Source organism: Sinohyriopsis cumingii, chromosome 6 (genome assembly GCF_028554795.1).
Source record: "Sinohyriopsis cumingii isolate HCF-2022 chromosome 6, ASM2855479v2, whole genome shotgun sequence".
In the NCBI taxonomy this organism is placed as follows: domain Eukaryota; kingdom Metazoa; phylum Mollusca; class Bivalvia; order Unionida; family Unionidae; genus Sinohyriopsis; species Sinohyriopsis cumingii.
In genome coordinates this window covers 61,261,574-61,287,114 of record NC_142966.1, presented here as the reverse complement: position 1 = coordinate 61,287,114, position 25,541 = coordinate 61,261,574, and the positions used below count along the sequence as shown (strand labels likewise).

The window sequence follows — 25,541 nt, the reverse complement described above, 5'->3', positions numbered from 1 at the left end:
ATACTTATGAAGATGATCTGTTTTTCACACTGCCGCCGAAAGGTTTTTCTATGATTTTATGTGTTCTGTTCCAAAAATATGTTTTGGTTGAACAAAACTTCCGTAATAATTTGCAAACTTGGGACAAATTCAGATTGAAAATAAAGTCAAAGATTGTATATGTTATTTATGGCTAGATTAAAAGATTTTTCCTGAATCTTTTTTCCTCTTCAAATAAGACAAACGTATATTTGAGACCATATCTTGCTGAATAGATTATGATGTAATCCAACCTGGTTATGGAAGCTACCTCCACAATTTGTGAATAGTTTGAGTTAGAATTCGAAGGATTATAATGCAGAAAAATGTTTCCAACACTACTAGATTAGATTCCACTATAACCACTGCTAAACAACTAATATTAACTCGATAACATCGAGGTAAATAATGCAAAGTGACTTGCTATAATTTCAAAGAAAATATTTATTCTAAACAAAAATAACATCAATGATTTCTGTATTCGGTTTCATACGCTTTAAATAGAACTATGTCTTTTTAGCTCTATATCCATATTTTTGCGTTCATAGGACAGTGCGTTTTGCATTGTTATGTATATCTATATTTTGGTAACCCCTGATACATGATTTTTGTAATTTGTATTCATGACCGTAAATTGTACAGAATATCTTTCGTTAGATTTTGTTCACGCGACCGGAGTCTGTTAATAGCATAGAAGTACGTAGGATCTATACATAGATGCTTACGTTTGTGCTGACACTTTTAAGTATAATCTTATTAATAAGACTTTTAATGAGGTATTTTGATTAATTTCTCATTGGCTGATGGAGTTTGGATGGTTCTAGAAAAATTTAATAATTTCACATTGGCTTGGCTACGTCACAGGAATATGCAGTTTTCGAAATAACTTGAGTAATGCGATCTGTCACGTGGGGCATATTGCAAAGTATAGCTGTAATAGAAAGTGTACATAAAGAGAGCTGAGCATTAAGATTCATTCTTATTTTGGAGTCATCCTCATTTTCTGTGTTATTGTTGCAAGTCTGCAGACATGTTTTATGCTGTACTTAGATATTATTATTCGAGAGAAAACATTTGTTTGGACTGTTCAGTGGAAAGAGAAAGTGCTTATTATTTTGACTATAATATTATTCTGGAAATATTGTGAATTATTCAAAGCAGTTCTGATTAACACCCTCTTGACAAATTCACGGTTCTTGGCATACAAGTACATTTCCGGTTTAGAAATTTATTCAGAATTTTTCATTTATTTGGACTATCATAAAACGTTATCAGAATTATTTGGGATTCACTTCATAAACCAATAAGTACCTCTCTAATTTTTATTTTCATTTTTGATAATGCAATCGCTTAAGTTTTACGAAACGCGTTGGTTTGGCTTCTTTCTGTTACTTAGTTTGTGACCATAGAGTTGAAACAGTATGAACTCGCTTGAAAGAATGTAATCTCCCAAATATACTGGTCTCGTTTTACAACGTGTAAGACATAGTTACAAGCGTATCATGAATTAATTTTGTTCTACTTAATTTTATTAGTTTCTGATGACCACGAACGTTGTATCAAAAAGGTCAGTGTGAAATGCATTCATCAAATAAAGAGATGATTGAATAAAACAAAACGTATTCAATGCAAATCGACGATTCGTTGCGCTGTATATGTAGTACTCGATGCCTGAATTGATTCTAAAACACGAATTATTAGTAGTTTCACATTCTTATCTGTAACGTATATGATGTTATTATTAATCCACATAATTATAACTTAGTGATTGTAAATTAAACATAATTTATTTACGCTATTATTACCATATCAGTTTCTTTTTGTGTCATTTCCAAACGCTTGTTTACATTATACAAACCTTCCATAACATGGCCGAGCAGATATACTTATTTGTCGGCTGTAAAGGTAGATGTCATGAGCACTGTATAGAGAGTAGGAAGAACCCCATATGCAGCAGAAACTTATCACCATCCACTGCATCCGAACATGTCTCCAAACGTTTTGACACTGTCTTGCCAATGGACTGAGACAGGACTGGACGAGAAAGTAAGATGAACTGCGTAACTTTCCCTCCCGGTAAATCTAACTCACACGCACGTCATGGCGCTATTTCCACTCTTGTGACGACGAGCGAGTGACAAAGCAGCAGGTGTGGATACACTGTAAGCTGAAGCTGCAGATCTGCACAAAGGCGGCTCAGGGCAATGGGTCGCTTTCATTGGACCAAAACGGCAGTGTAACTCCGCAGCCCTCAGGGAGATCAAGCCTCTCACTTTAGGATCACAATACTCATCCCCATAACATGAGGAAGGGCTAGAAAGGTTGTCTAAACCTTGTCTACATTACCTTAACCCTGGACAGAATACCGCGGCTTATGGGAATCCATCTTAGCGGTCGAAAACCAAGCAAGAAGACAATGGAGACCCAACTCACCACCGTGCCTCAAATGTAATCATGGACAGTAGATCAGCAGATGGACCAGAGAAAAAAGCTCTGATTCGTAGAGAACTGTCCAGAATGAATATCAAAACAGCAGCCTTTGGTGACACTCGCCTAGATGAGGAAGGACAACTAGGAACTGGCTACACATTCTTTGGTAGACCGAAGTAAAAATGAGCAACAAATATCTGGTGTTGGGCTTGCATTCAAATCACAGATTGTTAGCAAGCTCACAAACCTCTCAAAGAGTGAATTACGGCCTAATGCAAGTGAGACTCCGATTGTTTGGAAAATGACATGTAACTATCAACAAGGATCATGCACCTGCCATGACCGAAACAGATGAGATCAAGTGAACATTGTATTGCAGAAGTAACAAAAGCGGCCAAGCTTATCATCCTTGGCGACCTCAATGCCAGAATCATCACAGGTCACCAGACATGGTCAAGTATCATTGGCAAAAGTATCGTTGGCAAATGCAACACCAATGGACTCCTCCTGCTGAGGAAATGCGCTATCACACAACCTCTCAATCAAAACACATACTTCTATCTGCCACACCGTAATAAAACGTATTGAATGCAGCCACGCTCCAAGCACTAGCATCTTACTGATAACGTCATCGTCAAGAGAAGAAACAGGCAGGATGTCCATGTACTTACCACAGCTTCATAATCTCCAAGCTCAATATCTGGATTTAGCCTAGCAGACGATCACAAGGAAAAGAGGTACCTGAAAGCTTAATGTCTCAAAATGGAAAGAGGAGAACATGAAACAGGCATTTGTCGAAGAACTGTGCAGCGAACTGGATAGAAATTGATATAAACTCAGGAAAAATCGAGAAACACTTTGTATCCTTCAAGCTTACGTGTACTCAACTGCCGACGAAACTCTCGATACTACCACTAGTACTCATCATTAGTCCTTTGATTAGAACTATGCTGCCACACAAAGAATTCTGAGTGAGATGTATCGGAAACAAAAGATCTGCTTAGAAGACAAAGCTTTATCATCTTAGAAGGCAGCCTTAAAGACATCAAGAGAACTGGTCAATGCAAACTCAGAGGGCTGCAAGACTCTTGCCTGGGCTGTAAGCTTGATGAGAGTTTAGTCATACGTAGTCAGGAATGAGATGAAGAACCTTATAAGATGCTCTGTAGACAATCAAAGGGCCAAATAATAAGGAACACTACTGAATGCTGACAGCTTCACGCTGCTAGCTAGCAAAAACATACTTCAAAGGGACGTAAAACGTTTCAATAGCATCCTCAATTAGCAGTAATCTATCACAGAAGAAACAACTGATCGACTGCCCCAAGCTGAATACAACATGGCACTTTCTGTTCCTCCCACACTGACTGAAATTGTGCATGTAATTGACCTGCTGTTAAATGTTAGTGCGCCTGTAGTAGATGATATACCAGAAGAAGTCTACAAAGAGGCTAACACATGGCACATTAACAGCATGAACTGTTCCAGCCAATGTGGACACAAGGAGTACAAGGACGCATCCACGATCCACCGCAATCCTGAGGCAAATAAAGGGGCATATCCTTGCTGTCAATAACAGGCAAAATACTGCTGAATCGTCTTCTGCATTACATCAATCACTGGCTTCTGCAAGAGAGTCAATGTGGATTCAGCAAAGGACTAGAGATCACAGACAGTGTGTCGCAATAAACTATAATCCGACCAGATTGGACATTTCATTAGTCAATTTCACAATGCGAATTGTGTGTGTTTGTTTATGTTTGGATTTTATTTGTCAAAATATTTGGAGAGAACGACGAATATACCAGGAAACCTTTAAATATGGTTGCGGAAATAGGTTGGATTGTATACACTGAAAAAACTAAGCTAACCGAATGTACATGAAAACTTGTTTACAGTCTAAGAAGTCTCCTACAGTTGGTGTATACGTTTTGGGGATTCATTGTTTCTTATCCTGCTCCATCCCTCTTACCCTACTACGAATTTAAATTATATACATTATAAATAATAGAATAGCAGATGTAAAAAGCAAACCAATAATGTATATAATGGATTTTACTTTTGTCCGACAGCTCAATTTTGGAACAAATAATGAAATAAGGTTCAGGAAGGACAGCAAATGTTAGGCAACTATATTGAAGACTTAAAAATAACTTATTCTAAAGAGGGCAAGACCTTAAACGAAAGCAATGTTGCAAAAGAGTTAGGCACCAGAAAAGTGTATAATCTAAACATAAAACATCATTTTGTCCCAATTTATTTGGACTACATAATGGATGATCAGTTTGTCCTTCGAGTTCGAAGATGACGATGAAATCAGTAACTGCTTTGGTTTCTGTTAGTATATGGGTGGCTTATAAAGCCTATATATGATCTGAGCTGACATAGGCACACTTGACAGGAAATGCCGCTTGGGTTTGCTTGAACAATAGAGGACGTGCTGAAAGTATGAGACTTCCGTTGCTCGTGCTTCTGCCCTGCCCCTGTAATTATCCTTCGTTTACAGATGGTAGCTCCAGTATGGACGAGGCTCCGCAAAATAGTGCTATGTGTTAGGTCTTCCTAAGACTCATGTTCAAATTTGAAGTGTTGCAGGGATAACCTGAGGGAATCTTTGAAACATTTCTTCTTGTCACCCTAAGATAGTTTTATTCTCATTTCATCTGCCCATGTAAACTGTGATTTCAACAGCATAGTGTGAATGCCTAGATTGCCTGCCCGTATGAGAACTTAAGTATCTGAGACCTAGTCCTACTTAATTATCTTCATCAGTTTCTTCGTGCATCCGATGTGAAACTAATCCAGCATCTTGGTATGGTGTCTGTACACAGTACAGGTTTCGCATGTATACAGCAGGGTCACATATACAATGGCTTTGTTTGATGACTGATCTCCTCTCCATTTCTGGTTGTATTCCGTTGATCTGTCTCCATGATTTCACCTCGCATGGTAATGAACGCATTCGCGTATTGTTTGGTCGCAGACTCAGCAACATCGATGCAAGTTTTTAATAAGCCTCCGACACACCATATTCAGTGGTTCTTGTTGATTTCATGTAGGTTTCTCCTGATGATGCCTACCGGATGCAAAACTATCTCGTGAATGTCTACGTTGGGCGTTTCCAGTTTCCAGTTTGGTCTAGAAAAATTAAAGGTTACATGGGGCTACGTCAGCAACTACCAGACTGGTGAAGTCAGTGCACCGATTCGGTAAAAATTCAGATCATATCTACATGAGGACCATGTTAGGTCGCTGATTTTACGCGTTTCTAAATTTCAACAGTCATTTTGAATACGATCAAGTGCAATTTCTAAATGACAAAGTAGACTCAATACACGCTCGTGTGCATGCAGTGCTTTAACAACGAAACGTGCTCATGTTGGTCCATCCATCCGAGTTTGCAAAGACAGCGTTGACTAAAACTGTGGCAAATGTTTATGTCCTCGAACAAGTGGTTTTGCAAATGCATACGAGCCAAATTGCAGAATAGGTTGAGGCGTTGGCACGCGTGAGACCCAATAGGTTAGAAGTCTTGTTAACTCCTGGTGACTATTCCGGTTGCAGGGAATTATAGCTCCGAGTTCATTTCTCATACACCTCGTAAATGCTTGACTGACTTTTGCGTCTTGAATAATAAATCAGCATTTGTCAATGAACACACTGCGATCATCAACGGCGAGTCTACAATCATTGTCCTGGAAAGTAGAAGACTTTTGCCTGAGGTAATTTTGCTAGTCGTACGGGTAATCGAAGACCGTTTCCTATTTTATTCTTATGCGAGATAATATAAGTGCCACCAAAGACCTTTTCCAGAACCCTGCCGAATACAGTTCCTATGGCGCCTGAAGCAGCTGATTCTGCAATTGCGATTTGCCACTAGCCCCATTAAAATGGCTGCTTTGAACAGAACTAATCCATTATTGTTTTGCATTTGTGTCACCTGTGGCTTCAATGATTCTAATGTTACCTTCTTGTTCTTTAGACTGGGCACCTTCAACTGATCAAGTTGTGTTTGTGTTAGCCACACGAAGACATTTACAGTCAACTTTGCAATAAAAACCTTTAGTTTGAGACCGCAATTATTTCTTATTACTGAGCTCATTATTATTGCAAGACGGTGTTCGCAATGTCCACATTGCCATTGTGATATAACATTTTTAAAGTGCGCTGCTCTATTGCTAATTGTTTCTACAATCGTGTCAGTAACCCTCTTTCCACTACATGTGAACTCAGCAACAGAGTTTTTTGGGAGATGATCACAGCTATGCTTCTGTAATCGCTGTTAGGGACCTTGGTTATACGTGTATTACAGTACAAGTTGACCTCTGACAGCCATAACAACTTCAGATGTTCCAGTGCAAAATAATAAATCGGGTACAGTGCAACGAAGTCTGAACGGGAAACATACAGACACGTGCCAATGCTTTCATGTTGGTTAATGTACAAACATAGCTACTGATATGCACCTGCAATTTGATGTCTCTAAGCTGGGTAAAATATCTGTTGGGTTCCCAATAGCTGTTTAGCCACAGAGAAACTTAAAATAATCATAACTGGTCAAATAACATTATATTTTGTTCTTGCCTGTCATCCCGCTGATTCGCAATTTTGAAACTTCATAATCAAAATTGTTTTTGTGCTCCAAGACTATGCTGTATATATATATATATATATATATATATATATATATATATATATATATATATATATATATATATATATATATATATATATATATATATATATATATATATTTGCCATATAATCTGTCCATTAACGGTCCTTGATACGTGGTGTCGAGTTTGAGTGCGGGACAAAAAACAGCGTTGACTCGTTTCCAGATTGCAAAAATGAAGACAACAAACGTAATTCGGTGCTCAGTAAAGGGGTTGGCTATCTTTGAGTTACCAATAAAGGCGCGCCCATGACAAAAGCGATACTAGGTGCATCTTTGAACAGAGACACCAGTTATACCTAACCGGTTTCGTCTAAAAGTCTTTTGTTGGCTTCACCAATCACGTCTAGGCCCAGTTCACAACCATAATTCGCTTACTACTGCCAAATTTCTAATCATCAAATCGGCTATACGTTGCTGAGCGGCTTCAGTGATGCTTTAACAGCCCGGGACTGGCTTGATGCTGTTAATGGAGTTGTAACTATATTTTGTTCAGCCGCCTGTTTTTGCGTTACTACTTGTCGTAGTAGATCACAAATCGATTGATACGCTTTTTGTCCCAAACTTGTTAAACCGATCCACAACAATTGTAATTCTTTTATAATCCAATATAATATACTCACGCTAAAGGAAACAATCTCTCCTCTTATTCTATTTTTATTAATTCGCATATATTTTGGATCAATAGTTCGCTGCTGGCTTAAGTTTTTGCACACTAATACCTTACAGTCAACAAACGTGTTTGGCCAGTGTCAATTACTATGTGTAAATTTGCAACTCTGAATGAACCTATAAAATGACAAACGACGTTTTAGATTGTTGCTTTAGACCGGATTATTTCGTCTCAAAGAAGTTTTATAACTGGTTCGTAATTATAATTGACATGAACTGTACATCGTCATTTTGACTTTCATATTTTGTGTACAACCAACTTGAGTCAACCTGAGATATTTCGATCTAGATGAGGCAGCGATAACGTACTAATATACCAAAAAATCATAATATGGTAACGAAAACCTCATATAGGAACTTAATAGCGCTGGGGAAAGACAATGTGGTGAACCATTCCTTATTTGTCGATGTAAAAACACAAATCCATTTTAGAATACCTAAATCATCTCTTTGTTTCTATAATTTACGTATCAATTACATGATACCACACGTTTTATCAATGTAATGCAGGCCCAGAACTTGTTATGTATACATAGTTACACACGTTTGGAATCTTGGTATATTCCTGTCTTAGATTATTAATCAGGCCTTCCACCAAACCTAATTTGATTTGTTTTTATATCGACATTATTCACGACAGCTGAAAGCAAGAAATTTTTTGGTTCTGTCTATAATAATCAAAGACGACGCAGAAAACTATTTCTTGATTTCAGGTATAACTTAAAATGAGAGAATACTACAGGTAATAATCATAAAGGTGGTGTGACATGAATTTTATATGTGGCTAAATGAGGTAATCACTTAAAGTATTATACAAATTTTGTGGTACTATTGATCTGCTTAAAACACCTATATTTGTTCCTAAAAGTGTGTTAATTGACTTAAATCTAAATTAGATGCATTCATTCATTTAGTCTCTCTCTCTCCCTCTCTCTCTCTCTCTCTCTCTCTCTCTCTCTCTCTCTCTCTCTGTAACATCTTATCTCTGCATCAAACGCACTTTGGTCTATTCCATAAAACATTTCCAGATATTTGCGCTTGGCAGATTACAATGCATACGAGAGTAAAATGAATGCATCTAACTCGCACAAGTTCAAAATAAAGGTTAAAACTTGATATGGTTTCATTTTGTAAAAACAACAACATATCTCTCTCTCTCTCTCTCTCTCTCTCAGACTGGTGGTAGCAATCGAGAAGGAGTTAATTCGTACAAAGCTTGAAAGTGCATTCTGGTAATGAAAGGCTTTGCGAGATTCATTTGATCAAACACCAATTTCAATTATATAATAAATAGCTTCTTTGATAGCATTGGTTAAATCCGGAGACAGGCCTGGGCATTTTAGACTATAATATCGTCTACCTTAGGCAAAATTAGAAACTGCAATGAATAATATCTTATTAAAAACAAAGGGAAAAAAGATTTATTTTTCTATTTATTTGTGATAATTGGTGCAGCACACACTATTAAAACACTGCAAGAAATACAAAAATCATATAATAGAAAAACAAAGAAAGTGTAAATAGAGTAAACATTATAAAGCGGTAAAGATGTAATGGCGGAAGGCGAAGCTTAAATGTTATCTAATCAAGTGGTCTAAATTGTTAGAGACATTATGATGCAGAATTCAGTCACTTATTGGATGTTAATTGTCTTTGGTTGTGTCCTGCCTTTTATTCTTAATACGAGGCGTAGCATTTTCTTTGTAAAAAAGAATCTTATTTCAGTGTTTTGCCAGACGAAGTTTGACTTTGTATGCTAAAAGAAGTGATATTGGAAACAAGAAAATCAAACTTTTTGTAATATTGAATAATAAATAGAAACTGCATTACCTCTAAGATATGAAAATAATATTGTGCCAAAGATAATTAACTCCTCAAAGTCTTCTTACTTACTAAGTTATGATAGATTTACTAGCTTGCCAACAATTTGAATATCCCGTCTGTCAAATTAAATTGTAGTCCGATAGGATAAAATAGTTTATAACATGTAAAAAATGTAAATTATTGAGACATATTAGTTCATCTCAAATTAACAGTTCTCTCAATTTGTTTTTATTATCCGTCAGAAATATCCATTACATTTTGGACTACCTTACGACAAGAGGGGTGGAGGTGGTATGCGAAAATATGAATTTAATCTTCGAAGCTCGGATTCAGAAGCAAGTTTCAAACATAACAAAGTGAAATGTTTTATTCCAACAGTTTTAACGAACGTATTGCATAAAACTCGTGACTTCGCCATTAACTAAGATATCACATTACTGGTACCACACGATAAAATAGATCTGGCATTACTTTAAAAAAGATCATCTGGATGGCCGGATCGGGGAGGGGAGGGGTATCTGGACACCCCCAGGCCACGAAAAATAAAATAACGTACACACATACAAATGTACATCCATTTCTCATTTGAAATTTGATCATCGTTTTATTCTTGCGCACGTTTATTGGGTATTATGCAAACTTTGAGCAAACACTCACAATGACTTTTGCTTTGTTGCTCTGTCGAATAAAGTCAGGGCGCTTTTAAAATTCGGAACACAAACACACACACAACACTTGACCTGATCCAGCCCTGCACTTTGTATAATTACTTTTCTTAGTATGTCCAATATCCGTCCATGATAACTTTCTTATTCAATAGTACAATCTTGGCAACTAATAAATTTGCTCTGCATGGTGTTATCTTATTTTGTTTCGTGATAGCTGTTCAATATTTTCACTTGTGACCATGTACGTACAAAGAGCAATAGTTGAGAAGTGGTACAGCAATATTAGTTTTTATAAAATGCAGCAGTGAAACAGTAGCATAGAAATAGAAAAGTAGGAAACAATGATTTATTTATTTATTTATTTAATTATTTATTTATTTATTTATTTATTTATTAATAAAATGCATTACCAGGAAAAGGGAAATACAACAATAAGAGCCTTTCTCCCGTCTATTATTTTTATTGTTAGGAAATTAAAATGCAATAGCACAGCAAATCGTTATATACTTCCAGTATATCCAAACACTTAATAAACAATTTCCTACAGAACCGTAACATTTTGTGTCGACAACTTGTGTACCAACTGGGCTCGCTGGTTGTTACCCAGTTTGAAAACTGAATTAAAAGTATCAAGATAATGTCAAATTGAGCAATCATATAAAACAGCAAATAAGTTTACAAATAGACTATATCCGTTATTGCTAATATTTTTAAATGTTTGATCGCTATTTTGGGGGTTCTGGATAGCGTTAGTGGTTCTCCTTATACTTAATACCAAGTATAACAGGGTTAGAGCACGAGTCCAAAGTATTATTCATACTTCTGCACTCAGAATTATTGTAATTTTGTTAGATTGCATACCAGCATACTGCTACTATTGTGCTAAAGCAAGAAAACATATTTAGCCCTATAACTTTCTTTAAAACTTCAATCGTCATTGTTGAATATTTGTCAATTGCAATGACGATATATATTTACTATATTCATTATTAGCCAACTCGTGTTACGTATTCATTAAATATTTCATTAAAAAGAACACACTGATAAGTTAAAAGTTTTCTTATCATCATTCGTCATTGCATTACGCTGCGAGGAATTACATTTCCATAGTAGCTTTTTACTCTAATGAAGTTAGAAGACGTATCAGAATTGACTCACCAAGAGCTACTGAAGTACATCGGACACCAGCATCATCTGAATGTGTGCACGTAGTCTGCCCAAACATGTAGCTGGCATAACAATCTAATATAGATGGCTCATTATTGTTGCAATAGGGATTAATAAGAGAAGAAGGCACTGATCCTTGTCCAAACCATGCATCGTTGTATGCTGTTGGTGATGTATACCTGTTAACAATGATACCATTATCCATTGAATATAATGTGGTGCACACGACCATTTAAAGTCATATTTAATAGCTACAATATGCATTTCAAGTCAAATGCATAGACATAATACAAATAGTCTGAATGATACTTTATGAAACTAAAGTGATAATTCTTATTGCTATGCTTAATAAAAAGCTTAATTTAAACAGGAAAGCAAATTCAATATTGAGTTAGAAAGCTTGCCACTGACAAAGAAAATATAAATTTCTTCAGAAGTCAGTATTGGCACTGCTAGTACTTTCTTATTATATCACTACTTCACAATCTAAATGTAACAACAAACTTTCGAAAACTACTATTAAAAGAGTACAGCCACACCAAAAGAATAATGCACTGATTGGTAAAAGCCTTTTTATTGATTTATGTCATCTACAGCTAATTTTCTTGTCAAATTTGTTTCTTTCTGGTGAGAAAAGCCAAGAATTGCAACTTTTGAGGCCTTATTTATCGTTGACGATTTTGTGAAGTCTACTTCCAAAATTTGAATCGTGCTCGAGAATGAAGTATATGAAGTATAATTTAGACATCTTCATTCTAAAACCTATAGTTTGAAAATTGTTACAGCCATTTCACTTTCATTCAAAAATATAAATATGGAAATAATTTACGTCTGGCACAAAAACAGCAAAATCTTCTAGATAAATATTACTCTTGTGATCACTTTATTGTCAATTATTTTTTTTAAAAAAGAATTATGTTTCTAATTAACAAATAAAATGTATCGATCGTTTGCCTCGTTCATTTCTTTGATTTTGCAATAAGACATCTTTAGAAACTGTTTGAAACTGCGTTCGTTAATAAAGTAGCAGTGTAGGTCTCTGTTTATAATCTGAATGTATTTAATTCCTGTCGTAAAGGAGGTGTCAAAGTTTACGATTGCGTAGATGATTATTTAGTTTCAGATGGCTGCGTATTTTAACAAAATTTATTTAGAAGTCATTACTTTATAGGTTAAAGTTATAAACAGTTAACACTAAAAACTAACATGATTTTTAAAATGTTGGTATAAAGCACATGGGCATATCAATAAAGTTAGTATATCAGTAATGTTAGTATATCAAATAGGCTTAAATAAATATTGTTTTAACAGTAGGCTATCGCTTCTATACTCCCTAGAACAGTGACTAATTTATACAAATTGACCATTAACGACATAAAAAAAATATTAATAATCACAACTTTCTACTTGAATTAGACATGCTATACAATTTTATTGGAAAATATCTCTCTCTCTCTCTCTCTGTCTCTCTGTCTCTCTCTCTCTCTCTCTCTCTCTCTCTCTGTGGACAATCGAATAAGATACGGGCTAAAATACATTAAAAACAACCATAGTGGATTTTTGATTGTGTCAAACGACGATGTCTCTGAACATATGGATGGTCGCACAATGAACAAATCAACCGACCAAAGGAAAGGGCAAAGAGATTGATGAATGATAAACAATCGTATGGTCTGTATCAATTTTATTTAAAGCATAATATTGGTTTAGATCATCTGTAAATGCATTTAAATTATTGAATTACCTAATTATGGTTAGACATTTCTCTTAGTTTAGATTTCCCATTCCTTTCAGTATACTCACCGATAAATAAATGGATGTGCGTTCATTGTTGAGTAAGTAAACCATGCTGTGTTCATGGTGTTCTACTTTCGTTATTTAAGCTATCTTTAATATTTAAATCATACGCGTGTCTTATATTTATTTAATCAATATCAATGAAAATATAAGTTTGAAAAAGAAGTAAATTATGATCAAAATTTAAAAACAAAATTGCTTATAGCCAAAAAATGATACATAACTACATTTTGAATGGAACGCACTGAGTAGTTCATTCACTTGGACAGTACATTTTGCATAGATTTTTGAAGAAACAATTACCCAGGATTTCCTCGCTGGTTAAAATGTACATTTTAATAAACACCTTCTATATTTTAGGTTTTGTTAACGCAAACGTTTAATTCCCTTTAATTTGGTATTTCATTGATGGGTCTAATTTGGGTTATATAGTATATACCCTTACCACAGAAGTGCACTTATTAAAACCTCAGAAGTGCACTTATTAAAAAAAATGCTAGCTCTTCTTGGTCATTTTCACTTCCTGGACCTAACAGGTAAATTGTAAAAATAACAGAGGGGCTTTATTACATTTTATATAGTTGGTAATTTATTCATTGCTCTTTCTAAAGCTGGTATTATTCACACTGAAAAAAAGGTTGTTTTCCCTATTTCAATAACTGCTAAACATACTTACCTAGGACTAATTCAGGCTACTTTTTCAAGCACATTGGAGCAGATAATTTGGTTAGCTGTCTGCTTAAAGCAGGTACAATTTCAACAAGTACAATATCTAAAGAAATTTCAGCCACAGTACATGAAAGTAGCATAGAGGTACGCCGACTGTCTCTTCATTGTGCATGTTGCAAATGCAAATAACTTCACCTTACACCTGCTACTAGCTAAAAAGTTAATATTTCATGTACAACGCCCTAATAAAGACCACATAGGTTTTCTTATTGTATGATTCAATTTTGGTTGTATAGCTGAATCATTTAAGTCGCAAACATCAAAACAGTCTTTTTGAATAATTCTGATGCTTTTCCATACAAAACAGTATTCATTAGCAGCCAAGTCCCACACAATCTCAACCAACCCACCCTCAATTATAATTTAAAGTGAGCTATTTTAAAAACAGCAACCATTGTTATGCTGAAAGACAGGAACATGAAACTTGTCACAATTATTCCTGAGATGTCACTAATAAATTTTCCTGCTTGATACGGGATGGAACAGATGAGGTTCATAGAAGTGTCAATGGTCAAAGCTTACACTGTTTGCTTATTCTTCTATCACCAGAAATTGGATGAAAGTGAATTCACTTTGTCATCATTTATTTATTAATTTCCTTACAAATGCATTTTAAAAGACGTTGTCATTATAGATTTCTTTCACTTAATGCAACGCTTTTAAATTTAAGTTGACTTCTTTCTTGTCTTTAAATGCTCCTAATTTCCCCATAATTAAGATCACTGTAAGCAAGAGGAAAGCAAGTGTCAATAGTTGGTTTTCGTGCATAACATAAGTGTTAATGTACTATTTCTTGAGAACATTATACATGATGATATTAAAAGAAAATAATTGTACACATTTTCATATATTTCTTTTAAGGTGGCGCTCTACAGTTCAATATTTTGCATAGGTTAATATTTTTAAAGAAAGGTTCTTCCAAGATTTTCATCGCTGGCTTTACTGACTGTTTGAAAAAGACTTTGTTTATCTTAGGTATTGGTAACATAAATTTCTCCTTATTTTAGTATATGATTAATGGATGTAATTCGGTTATTGATTATATAGCTTAGCCTTACTTCAGACGTGCACTTTTTACAACACTGCTAGCTCCACTTTGTCATTTTCACTTCCTAGATTTCAGAGGTACATTGTAAAATAAAAGAGTCCACAACTTTTTTCATTTTATGTATTTGGTAATTCATTTATTGTTCTTTTAAAAGGTGGTATTGTCTAGGTTGACAAAATTCGTTTTCCCTATTTTAACGCACCAATGCCGCCGTTATATGCAAAAAATCGTATATGCCAAATCATCTGAATAACACTTAGTCTTGAAATTTACTGGTTCTTAATATCGTTGGGTGCCATTCAAACTATATAATATCGACGCTTCATCACATTGTAAGCCATGTAATTTCTCCCTCGAACTGAGAAACTCGGCCATTTTTCACATGTTTATGAATGAATCCGATGTTGTTCGGCAACATCCGTGGGTTAACCAATGCATGTTGCAAATGCAAACAAGCTCACCTTACACCTTACACCTGTCACTCTCTCAAAATTTCGTATTATCTGTATAGCCCACACACACACAGCTGACTTTATCAATCTATTATATGAAATTGTATATAATTTTAATAAAAACATCTATATGTTGTAAACACATTTATATCATTTATAAATATCCAGTTGTATGTATGACTGTTTTGCTCCATATTGTGATTTCACTGTCGCTGTTTTCATTATAACTCATGTAACTTTCTGATCCATATGAGTTTGTTATGATAATTCCTACCATTGAAAAACGTTGTGTCAATGATGTAATTTTGAAAATATGGACACGTCATCCTGTTCTGTTAAAATATTTTGTGCCTAAAGTATCATGCTGTAAATGCAAAACCAGTCTTACAGATTTATCGGAAATTGTGTTGTTTTAAATTTTATACAGACGCACAATGTGCATATGTGCATGGGGGCGTGAGATAGAGAGGGGTATGAAGCAACATCTTTAGTGTATGGGACATGCACAAAAGATAACGCTCCGACACAATCAACTTAAAGCTTTGTGTACACGTTAATTTCTGCTTCGTCACAATTTTTAACGTATTGTTTGTAAACCTGCTGTCCTGTTGGTTTATAGTGAATACATTGACAGTGCCGGACAAGTTACGAATTAGTTTTATTTGCGTTTTCTCCTACGTGAGTTTAGATGCATCGTATATTTCCAGAGATACCACCTGGTATTTCCAAATACCACCTCTGTCGGTCTGACACGTTCCGAAATGTCAATATTTGTATCACATTCTCCCCTTATCTGGAACAATAATTTATCTGAATAGTCCGTATATGCCAACTTAAATGACTAGAAAATACCATTGTCCCTGACGAAATGAAATGTATGATTTTTTCTTAAGTTTAAATCTGAAATAAGAGATTCATTTGCACATTGCCATATAGATAACGAGAATGCTATTAATTTTGCACTGCTTAAACAAAGACTTCATTTAATAACAGCTGTTTTTCAATGAAATAGTAATGTCGAAAAACACTCACGTCAAGAGGTTCACATGTTTAGAGTAGGGGGTTTACAGAGAGAAAGGCAATGATTGCATAATGACAGGCTCGAAATTAAGCTTAAGTCCAAATTCCAGGTTCGCTTGTTACACAAGAATCCAATATATGTTGGGACGGAACTAAGAGGTGTCAACAACAATAATCCAATATTTTCTTTTCCAAGTGTTGCCCGAGACTGCTTATTACATCCTAAGGATACAACTATCATCGCGTCAATGTACCGGTCAGGATGCCAACTGAATACGCAAAAGCTGTCGAAGTTAATGTCATTATGGATACAATTGTTATCCATTTGGTTTAGGATCCCAAAGATTTTTCAACAGTCAGAACAAAACTGCGTTTGCTTGTCAGAACAGAGATTACACTGAGGGAAAGAGATGCTTACCAATATCCAAGAGAACGACAAACGACCATTGCATCTTGATTATCCCAGTTATTATCACACAGCGTGTACCACGTATTGTTATATTTAATCTCTACTCTGCCTTCGTTCTCGGCCTGACCACCTACTAAACGTACGTTATGTTGTGGAGGTTCCTCAGAATCTAGAAAAAGGAAGTAAAAACGATTACTTACATGATTTTATTATTTATAATAATCACTGTCTTTGTGTTCAACAATATAATAGTCACCCAAGTCTAACATAACATATTTGTGTTTTGTGTTATGTTTTGTTATTTTTGTTGAAACATTGTTGCCCAAGGTAATATCACATTAGCAAAGACCATTTTAATAGTTGTTGGCTGATACTATTCAATATACACCAGAAATATTCGTAAAGATTTTTTTCTAATTAATTGTCTCAAATTATAAAGTTGCAAGTCCTACTTTAGGAACTATTCCTTCTGTTTTAAAATTCAAAACATGTTTGGTTGGTTTGGTTCTTGTGTGTTGAATGCTATCTTTCAACACATGATAGGGTTTACGTGGCGTCCAGTATGTTTCGAGGAGGAAGACCCGGGAAGAACCACCACTCAAGAAGAAATTACTGACAAGCTTTCTCACATAGCCACGCTTGTCGAGACTCGAACCCAGGAGAAGAGAGACGAGTTTGAGATGCGAGTGATCTGTAAAAGAGAGTGCCTTAGACTATTTGGCTTCGTAAGGACGGGAATGAGAATCGCATCCCTTCAAACTTTCTTAAGGCTATATGAACTAATTGCATTCTATAACATGTTGAAGACCGCGATTATATTTCTGTGTTTATATTTACCTTTTGTTTTGTGGGGTTTAAAGCCATGTTTTAGCGTTTGATAAGCTATAAATGGCAACCAGTATATTCTTGTGGAGAAAGAACCCTGGAAAAATCACGGAAAAAACAACTACTGACGAGATTTTTCACAAACCCATGTTGGTCCAGCCGAGATTCGAATCCACTCGACAGAAGTGAGATGTGAGATAAATCTGTTAAAGTGAGCATCTTAGACCACTCGGTTTTCCGAGGTCCCACTAGGCTGAATTAGTTTTAAATATTTAGAAATGTTATGATGTCAATGATGTTACGATGAATTAGCTTCCTTCTACAAATATTTTAATTTAATAATGTGCATGCTGAGCAAATGATCAAACTTTTTCCCTCCATCACTATTCAAACTTAAAAAATAGCTGGTGTTACTCATTACTTATTTAACTTGGAAATGGTTAAATATACCCCATCAAATACACTTCTGGAATCCTCGTATGTCTTGAAAATGAATAGTCACTGTAAAACAGTTTTCATTTTTTCATACTTCTGAGTGTCGCTCTGTAATATATAGTATTTACTATGCTTGAACATTTAATATAATTTCTGAGATTTTCAAATGTGGCACTTTTCATTGCATCTGCATGAACCATAATGATTTATCAGATCAAAGGAACCTATGATATCTCTTTTTCAAGCCTAGCCTGGTATTAGGAACAAGGTGGGAACGTTGGATTACCTTAGTTTTACCCAGCAATCAGGTGGTGATACCAAGTCTTCATCAGGGCATGTCATATTGATCCGGCTAAGTCACCAACATTAATTCATATTGCCACACTCTTATATAAAACCTCAAAGAAATCAATTAGGTCGTCATGACAGACATCATGATCACTATTAAAAGAGCTAAAGCCTCCCATTGTTCAATTCGAAGCCGTCGATTACATTTATTGTTGTTTATTGAAAGACTTTGCACCTCTGCTCTAAACGTTCGTCCTGATATACATTTTCGTCTTGATTCAATCAAAATTCTCTGTTTTATTATCTTTCCCAGCTACTGGTCAAGCAGCTGACACAATAAATCTGGAATATAGCACGTTTCGGTTTTTCTATTGTGTATAAGCCTATGCATTTGTAAGAGGTATATTTCATATCGACTCGAAAATCACTCCATACGACAATCAGTCACAACCATTGGACCAAATGATACACGCTGCACAGCTCTATGATACTATGTGACATACATGTAATTTAGTTGATTAAGCAGTCTGAAGTTTTGATGTTTCTTTTCTGAAAAATTAGTCTCTCTGTCTCTTTAAAATTCGTTTCGAAAGATGTGTAATGTTTTATCCTGTTTTCAAGAACGAAATGTGTTATATCAGAAATAAATTTTAATTTATTAAAACTCTCTAATCATTAATGAACATGCAGCAATTTTATTTTCGTGGCTTCAAATTATCTGGTCCATAACACTGCACCTTGTTGAACACGATCAATACAAAATTTCTAACAGCTGTCAAACTCCCAGCTTGCCATAAAATTTATGTAGATTTTCTGTCTTAAGGTAAAAACAAAAGGCAGGGCAAAGTAAAAGTATGTCCAAAACTTGAAACAAAATAATGGCCGGATGTGTGTATTTTTTAAACAGGTATACATGCCCTTACGTTTCCAAATTTGTGAATACTACTGAAGCCTCAAACCTGGAAACACTGCTTGTATATGTCATGAGCAGTTTACATATTTGCATACTTTCATATTTGAAAGAAGAATAAAACTATAAATACAAGAAGTCTGATTTATTAGTTTTCTCTTTTGATTTATTTACAGCTTGACATCGCTTCAACTTAAGCAAAGAGTAACATTTGTTATTCTTGAGCACATCTCACAGCTTCAGTTTTGCCTAAATGTCAGAGGAGAGACCTTTATTGGAAACACATACCATCATTCATGTTGATTTTGTGCATGGAGTTACCAACATTGTTATTCGCGCAGTTACTTTATGTGTTGAGGATTGTACCACATAATAGGAACAAATAATTTCTTATATAGCTTGCTATTATTTTTAACCAAGTTGCAAAATAATTAATGAGAGACTTGGGATGGCGTGTTTATGGTACAGTTAACTGTATCTGTCTAGGTAGCATTCTTAATTGTCAGATAATGAAATGTGTCAAAGTATATATATATATATATATATATATATATATATATATATATATATATATATATATATATATATATATATATATATATATATATATATATGTAAAAAGTATATGTGATTCATCAAAAACTAGAAAGTGAAGTGAGTCTAACATAAAATACAACCATTTTAATTATTTTTGTTGGTTGCTATTTTGATTATCACAGTGTGACAGTTTTTCGCAAGTTCATATCACATTAATTTGGTCCATTTTACTCATTAATTTCTGATTTTACCTCTTGAATATAAAACGTAAATGTGATTAGTCCTCTTAACGATGAACCACAAATATTCAAAGAAGATTATTTTGAATGAGCGTTGTACACCTAACCTTAATTAGTACACAGCTTAATTAAACCTACAAAATAACCCAAGTGCATGTGTCACACGAAAAAATACTCTTACAATGTACTGTTACTGTATCTATGTTCAAATTGGGTTCATACTATAAAACGTAATATGTGATTTCACAGACTCTAATTAGGATGTATATGCCCAAAATATAATGAAAATATATTATTACTGATATAGCTTCCTTCCTGTTAATAGTTTCTAATTTACTTTCGAGTATTAACTTGTCTGTATGCGGTTTAGTACTAAATGTAGCAAAATTGTTAAACCTAACCTTCCCCTCCATATTAAACTTAAGAATTGCTGATATTCTAAATGGCTAAATATACTCTAGCAAACCACCCCACTGGAAACCTCAAATACCTAGAGGATAAATATTCACTTTAATATAGTTTTCACATTTTCAAAGTTTGGAATGTCACTATGTAAAATTGTGTTTTTCATATGCTTTTCATTTTGAAATCTTCATATCTTACACATTTTGCTGCATTTGCTTGAAGCTTAGTGACCTCACATATGCAAACAAAACAACGTGTTATCACGTTTCGGGTCCGTCCTGGAATTGGGAACAAGGTAGGATGTTGGATTAGACTAGATTCTTCTCAGCAGGCAGATGGTGATATAATGACCTCATAAAGGCATATCAGATTTATCAGGCATAAGTCACCGATTGATATGTATTAATGCTTCAACTTTTCCAATCACATACACAGCTAATACAGTAAAAGCTAACCTGAAGCTATCGTCTTTGTACTAAGGACGTCATCACGTTACGAGTCTAAGCTCTTATAAAAAGTAATAGACAAGAGTGAAAGACAACAAGCTTTGTGAAATTTGACAAGTGACTTATTTCCCTCAAATACAAAGTGAAAATAAGAAATAAGAACTTACAGTGTTGCGAATTAAATCCCCAAATAATCCAAGAAATACAGACACAAATCCTAGTAATTTAAAGTCCTTAAAAATTTCAGTAAAAGTCCAGAACAAATCCAGAACCTGAAGACGATGACATGTCTTTTGTCACTTTTAGTGTGCTGATGTGTTAACATTCCTTTGATGTATCACATAAATATAATTCCAGGTTTGAATACACTAAATATTCCAGTGAATTTATCAAAGCACTGTTGTATTTCCAGAGAAAATAATCACTTGAATTAAATAATGAGAAGAAATAGAATTCACCCCAACTGGACACAACATAATACAACTTGAAAATGCTAGATGTTAAGTTACAATATATACTCCTTGACCTGAGGTCACAATTAGCATTTTCTTTATAAAAAGAAACATCGCCTAATGGAAATTAACCTTCTAGAATGATCTTGGTATTTGCAAAATGAAAAGAATAACCTGTACAATTCACTTCAGAAATTTTAAAACGTTGACCCAAATCAACATATTAACTTTTTCTCATAATAATAATAATGTTGATTTTAATCCCATACACATAGAGGAAAATTTAGCAACCTATTAGTTTTTTACATTGAACAAAATAAGAAATCAATTTGGGTCAAGCAGAAATGAATTCCGGCGATGGGGTTTATCATAAGCATGATTGTAATCTTCGTCATAGGCGTAGGTCGCACACTAACGCCATCACCTAAGCCTGACCCCTCAAGTCCCACGAACACAAATGAGTGGGTACAAAGTTCTGTAATGGTTGGCTGGGACGCTGAGTATTGTGTCATTCCTCCAAACGACAGGTGGCAAAATCATTGCTTGACTGTAGCGGTCGCATTCTCGGGTGTTCTGCTCTAACAAGGTCAAGTGCAAAGAGAAACGCTAGCGCACAAACCAAAATGGTCACATAACACCACCACGGTGCTTCCAACAATTGGTGCTGTTTTCCTAGGTTCGTCGACGTCTGTTCCTTTGCAAGTAGGGATAACAGGCGCTAATTGTGCATGTGCAGACACTTACGCTGACGCTAGCAGACAGTTCAAAATATGCCTCATCGTGCTTTGACGGCTGCGGTTGTGATGATGCTTGTTGAGCCGATTTCAGCTGCATCGGAAATTAAACTGCACTGATAATGATGTTAAGCCTGCTTACTGAAGTCTGTCATTTCAACTTACGAGGTGGTTTTCCCAAAATCCATCATACGAGCAGAGGCTGAACATGCTCGCATTCTATATAAAATATTTAAAAATCCCCAATAAACGTGGTATATGTCATTTGCACCATACTGACGCTGTTTCAATGAGTAGTGGTGTGACGGGAATTGGAATATTGTCAACAATAATCGCTATCCCGATCTTACGGTCCTTGAGATCCCAGTTTTAATCCGTGATTTGATTTCTTTAGCGGGACATTTTATCAACGGTGACTACCCATGACAGCGAAGAAGCACAATGAAATCCGCGTCTTCGCTAAATCGAAGCGAAACACTGTCACAGACCAAATAGATAATACGCTACGATACAAAATCACTTCCAAGGAGGAATTACAACTAATCCCAAACGATGTCGACAAATGCACAACCATTAAACATAAAATGTGGTCTGCATCGTACACACTTCGGTCGCATTTGACAAAGTAGCAAAATACGAATTGATAGTCTGCTGACAACCATATGCCGGCAAGGAGATCATCAACAATCTGGCTAAGAATTTGTTATGAGTTGTGTATTGTGTGTCTGAACAGTCAGAGAGGGAAATAACCATCGGAATGACTGACTTTTTTAATCGAGGTCAATTCCAGCGCACATCAACATTACGATGAGTTTTTCAATACCCCGCAAAATCTGACCTAACCTTGGGCCATATAAGCATTTGATGTTACAAATTGCACTCCACGGGCGCATATCTCCACGCAAGTGTTTGCATTTTATGCAGTGAAAAACAATTTCTGTGAAGGAGAGTTGATATGTAAATATTGTGTCTGCTTAGTTATTGCATGATACAAACTGATTTCCATCAGGTCTAAACACCATATGATGTAGATACTAGCGCGTACACATTAAAACCTCCGTTTAAGCCGGCCTAGGAGGGTCACTGAGGTAGCTTAACAGTATCTAATTTTGTTTTCGTCTTCATCCATTTAAATATTGTTTTTTAACAAGAAAGTACCAACTCAAATGTTGGGTTTTTTTTTTTTTTTTGTTTTTTTTTTTTACTGATACACCTAGGATATCGCAACTGGCTTTCTTGCATCATGTTTTCTTAAATAAGGACACACCGTGGCTAATTAATCTAGTAGTTATCTGTGTCTGATGATGGATAAAACGTTTTAAAATCTACAAAAATGACTTGTCTAATTCAAGATCTAACATCTTCGACATTGCCTCGACACTATCTTTCAAAATGATACAAAATAAATTTATAAAACTACGTACGTTCACAAGACATTGCTATATCGGTATATGGACAGCGTTCTGTACTGTTTACTTCGAAGATGCAGAAGGGTAACCCGCCAGTACACCGTGTCGACAGGAAAACAAATGAGCCTGGTTGCTGGTTAAAAGCAGTACTCCTGATAACTCTTCCGTATACTTTCCTGAATCCAATGAAAAGATGGCCACTTAATAGTGCATTTAGTATTTAGGCATAGTTGTTTATTTAAATTAGCAGTACAAAGGTGTATATACATACGTTTAGAGGCTATCGAAAGGGTAGTCAAATCAAAAGAACAAATATCAAAATAAAATCGATGTGAATAAATAAGCGACCATGAGCTTATTAGGCACCAAAACAGTGTTCAGTTATTCGTGTTAAACATGACATAGTGTTCAATCCATTAAACAACAAAACGTTACACACATTTACAAATTTACATACACGTTAAGGGATTGGTACACTTATGTAAATGTTCATGTTGTGCAAAGCAGATCGAAAGCAACAATTCAGACGCGTAAATTTGTACGGTATGTGAAATTTAACGTGAACCCATAACGAGCCAGTCAGCATGACAATATCTTACTTAAGGCATGTGAAATTAAACGTGAACACTTAGCGAACCAGTATGACAATAACTTAGTTATAATTTTATAAACTGTCCTAGTTCATTTTTATGTTTTTCACAGGACCAAATATGATTTTAATTCATGTACTTCTTCAAAACCTAAGGATGAGAAACAAAAGTTCTGATTAACGCACAGATCGAATATGGGTGATAAATCTAAAATGTTTTCACAGCTGCAATAACAGCAAAACAGAAACAAAGCTTATGTTCCGTGCTACAGCTGTTATGTTCTTCTGAGAGAGAAACCGGTATAAGGCGAAGTCATTTGCGCTTCGGCAACATGCATATTGGAGAGAATGTTGGCACACCGCAATGCTGCTTTCATTGATTGTAATTGAAATTTCTTTACCTGTGGCAATTAGAAAACCTATGCACTATCTAAATCATAAACCTTTTGAAAATGGCTACCTCGTCCCCAAAATCAGACTGAGCACATTCAAAGTACGCTAACTTCAGCAATTACCAAAACAAAGAATTTTGTTAATAAAATTAGACAATACCAGCAACAAAAGTTGCAACAAAATAAAGCAAATATTTTTGAAGCGTTTTATGCTTCTTGTTCCATTTAGCTCTACAATCCAGGAAGTGAACGTGACATAGCTAATCTAGCAGTCTTTTGATACGTGCACAGCTGAAGGAAGGGCAATTTGTATACCAATATTAACACATAAATCATGAACCAGTTAGATGGAATGCAAAGTATTTTAATAGTTAAGATGTCAAGGGTCATACTTAGACGAAAGAGAGACTAGCTTTGATAACAATTGTAATAACAATTTTAGAATATGATAGTTATCCCATTTTTGTGTGCGTTAGTGCGTGCCGAGGAAGATGATTGCACTGAGTGTGTGAGTATGTAAGCACTGCACTAAAGTCTGTCTTCAAATGCTGCTAACAAAGTAACATCAATATTTAAATTATTGTGCTCATGGGTAGACGGCATTGGTTGTAGTGGTGGTGATGATGATATGGTGGTGGTGATGGTGGTTATAATCATCATTAACATCAATATCACCATCACTATCGATTGCATTGTTTATATCACATATGTCCGTATAATTAATTTGCTTTATTTGCACTCAAACATACACCTTTATAGCTGACAATACGTTATTAAAAATCCCAAGTGAGTGCACTCCGAATGTGCTAATACAAACGTGCATACATTTCATGCGCAAATCTGAATGAAGTGTATTTTGTGCATGTGAATGGGGTAAAATGTCGACAATGAATGCAACGCCTTATCACTCTAAAAGAAAGTATTGATTAGGTAGCTGTGTGTGTATGATTTGTATTTGTAACGTCGCTTAA

The 25,541-nt window shown here is 35.2% G+C and overlaps 1 protein-coding gene across 2 annotated transcripts in view; it reads right to left on the bottom strand.

Annotated features, from left to right (window-relative positions):
* The window catches only part of LOC149797059 (scavenger receptor cysteine-rich domain superfamily protein-like), a 226,352-nt gene that overhangs the window by 44,911 nt on the left and 155,900 nt on the right, over positions 1-25,541 (bottom strand). For both annotated transcript variants that reach the window (XM_089961739.1, XM_089961738.1), the window contains exons 12-14: positions 23,605-23,765; positions 16,919-17,078; positions 11,446-11,633 (exon numbers count right to left, since the gene is read on the bottom strand). In XM_089961739.1, the coding sequence (XP_089817865.1) occupies positions 11,446-11,633; positions 16,919-17,078; positions 23,605-23,765 (509 nt within the window). The remainder of the gene's footprint in view (positions 1-11,445; positions 11,634-16,918; positions 17,079-23,604; positions 23,766-25,541) is intronic.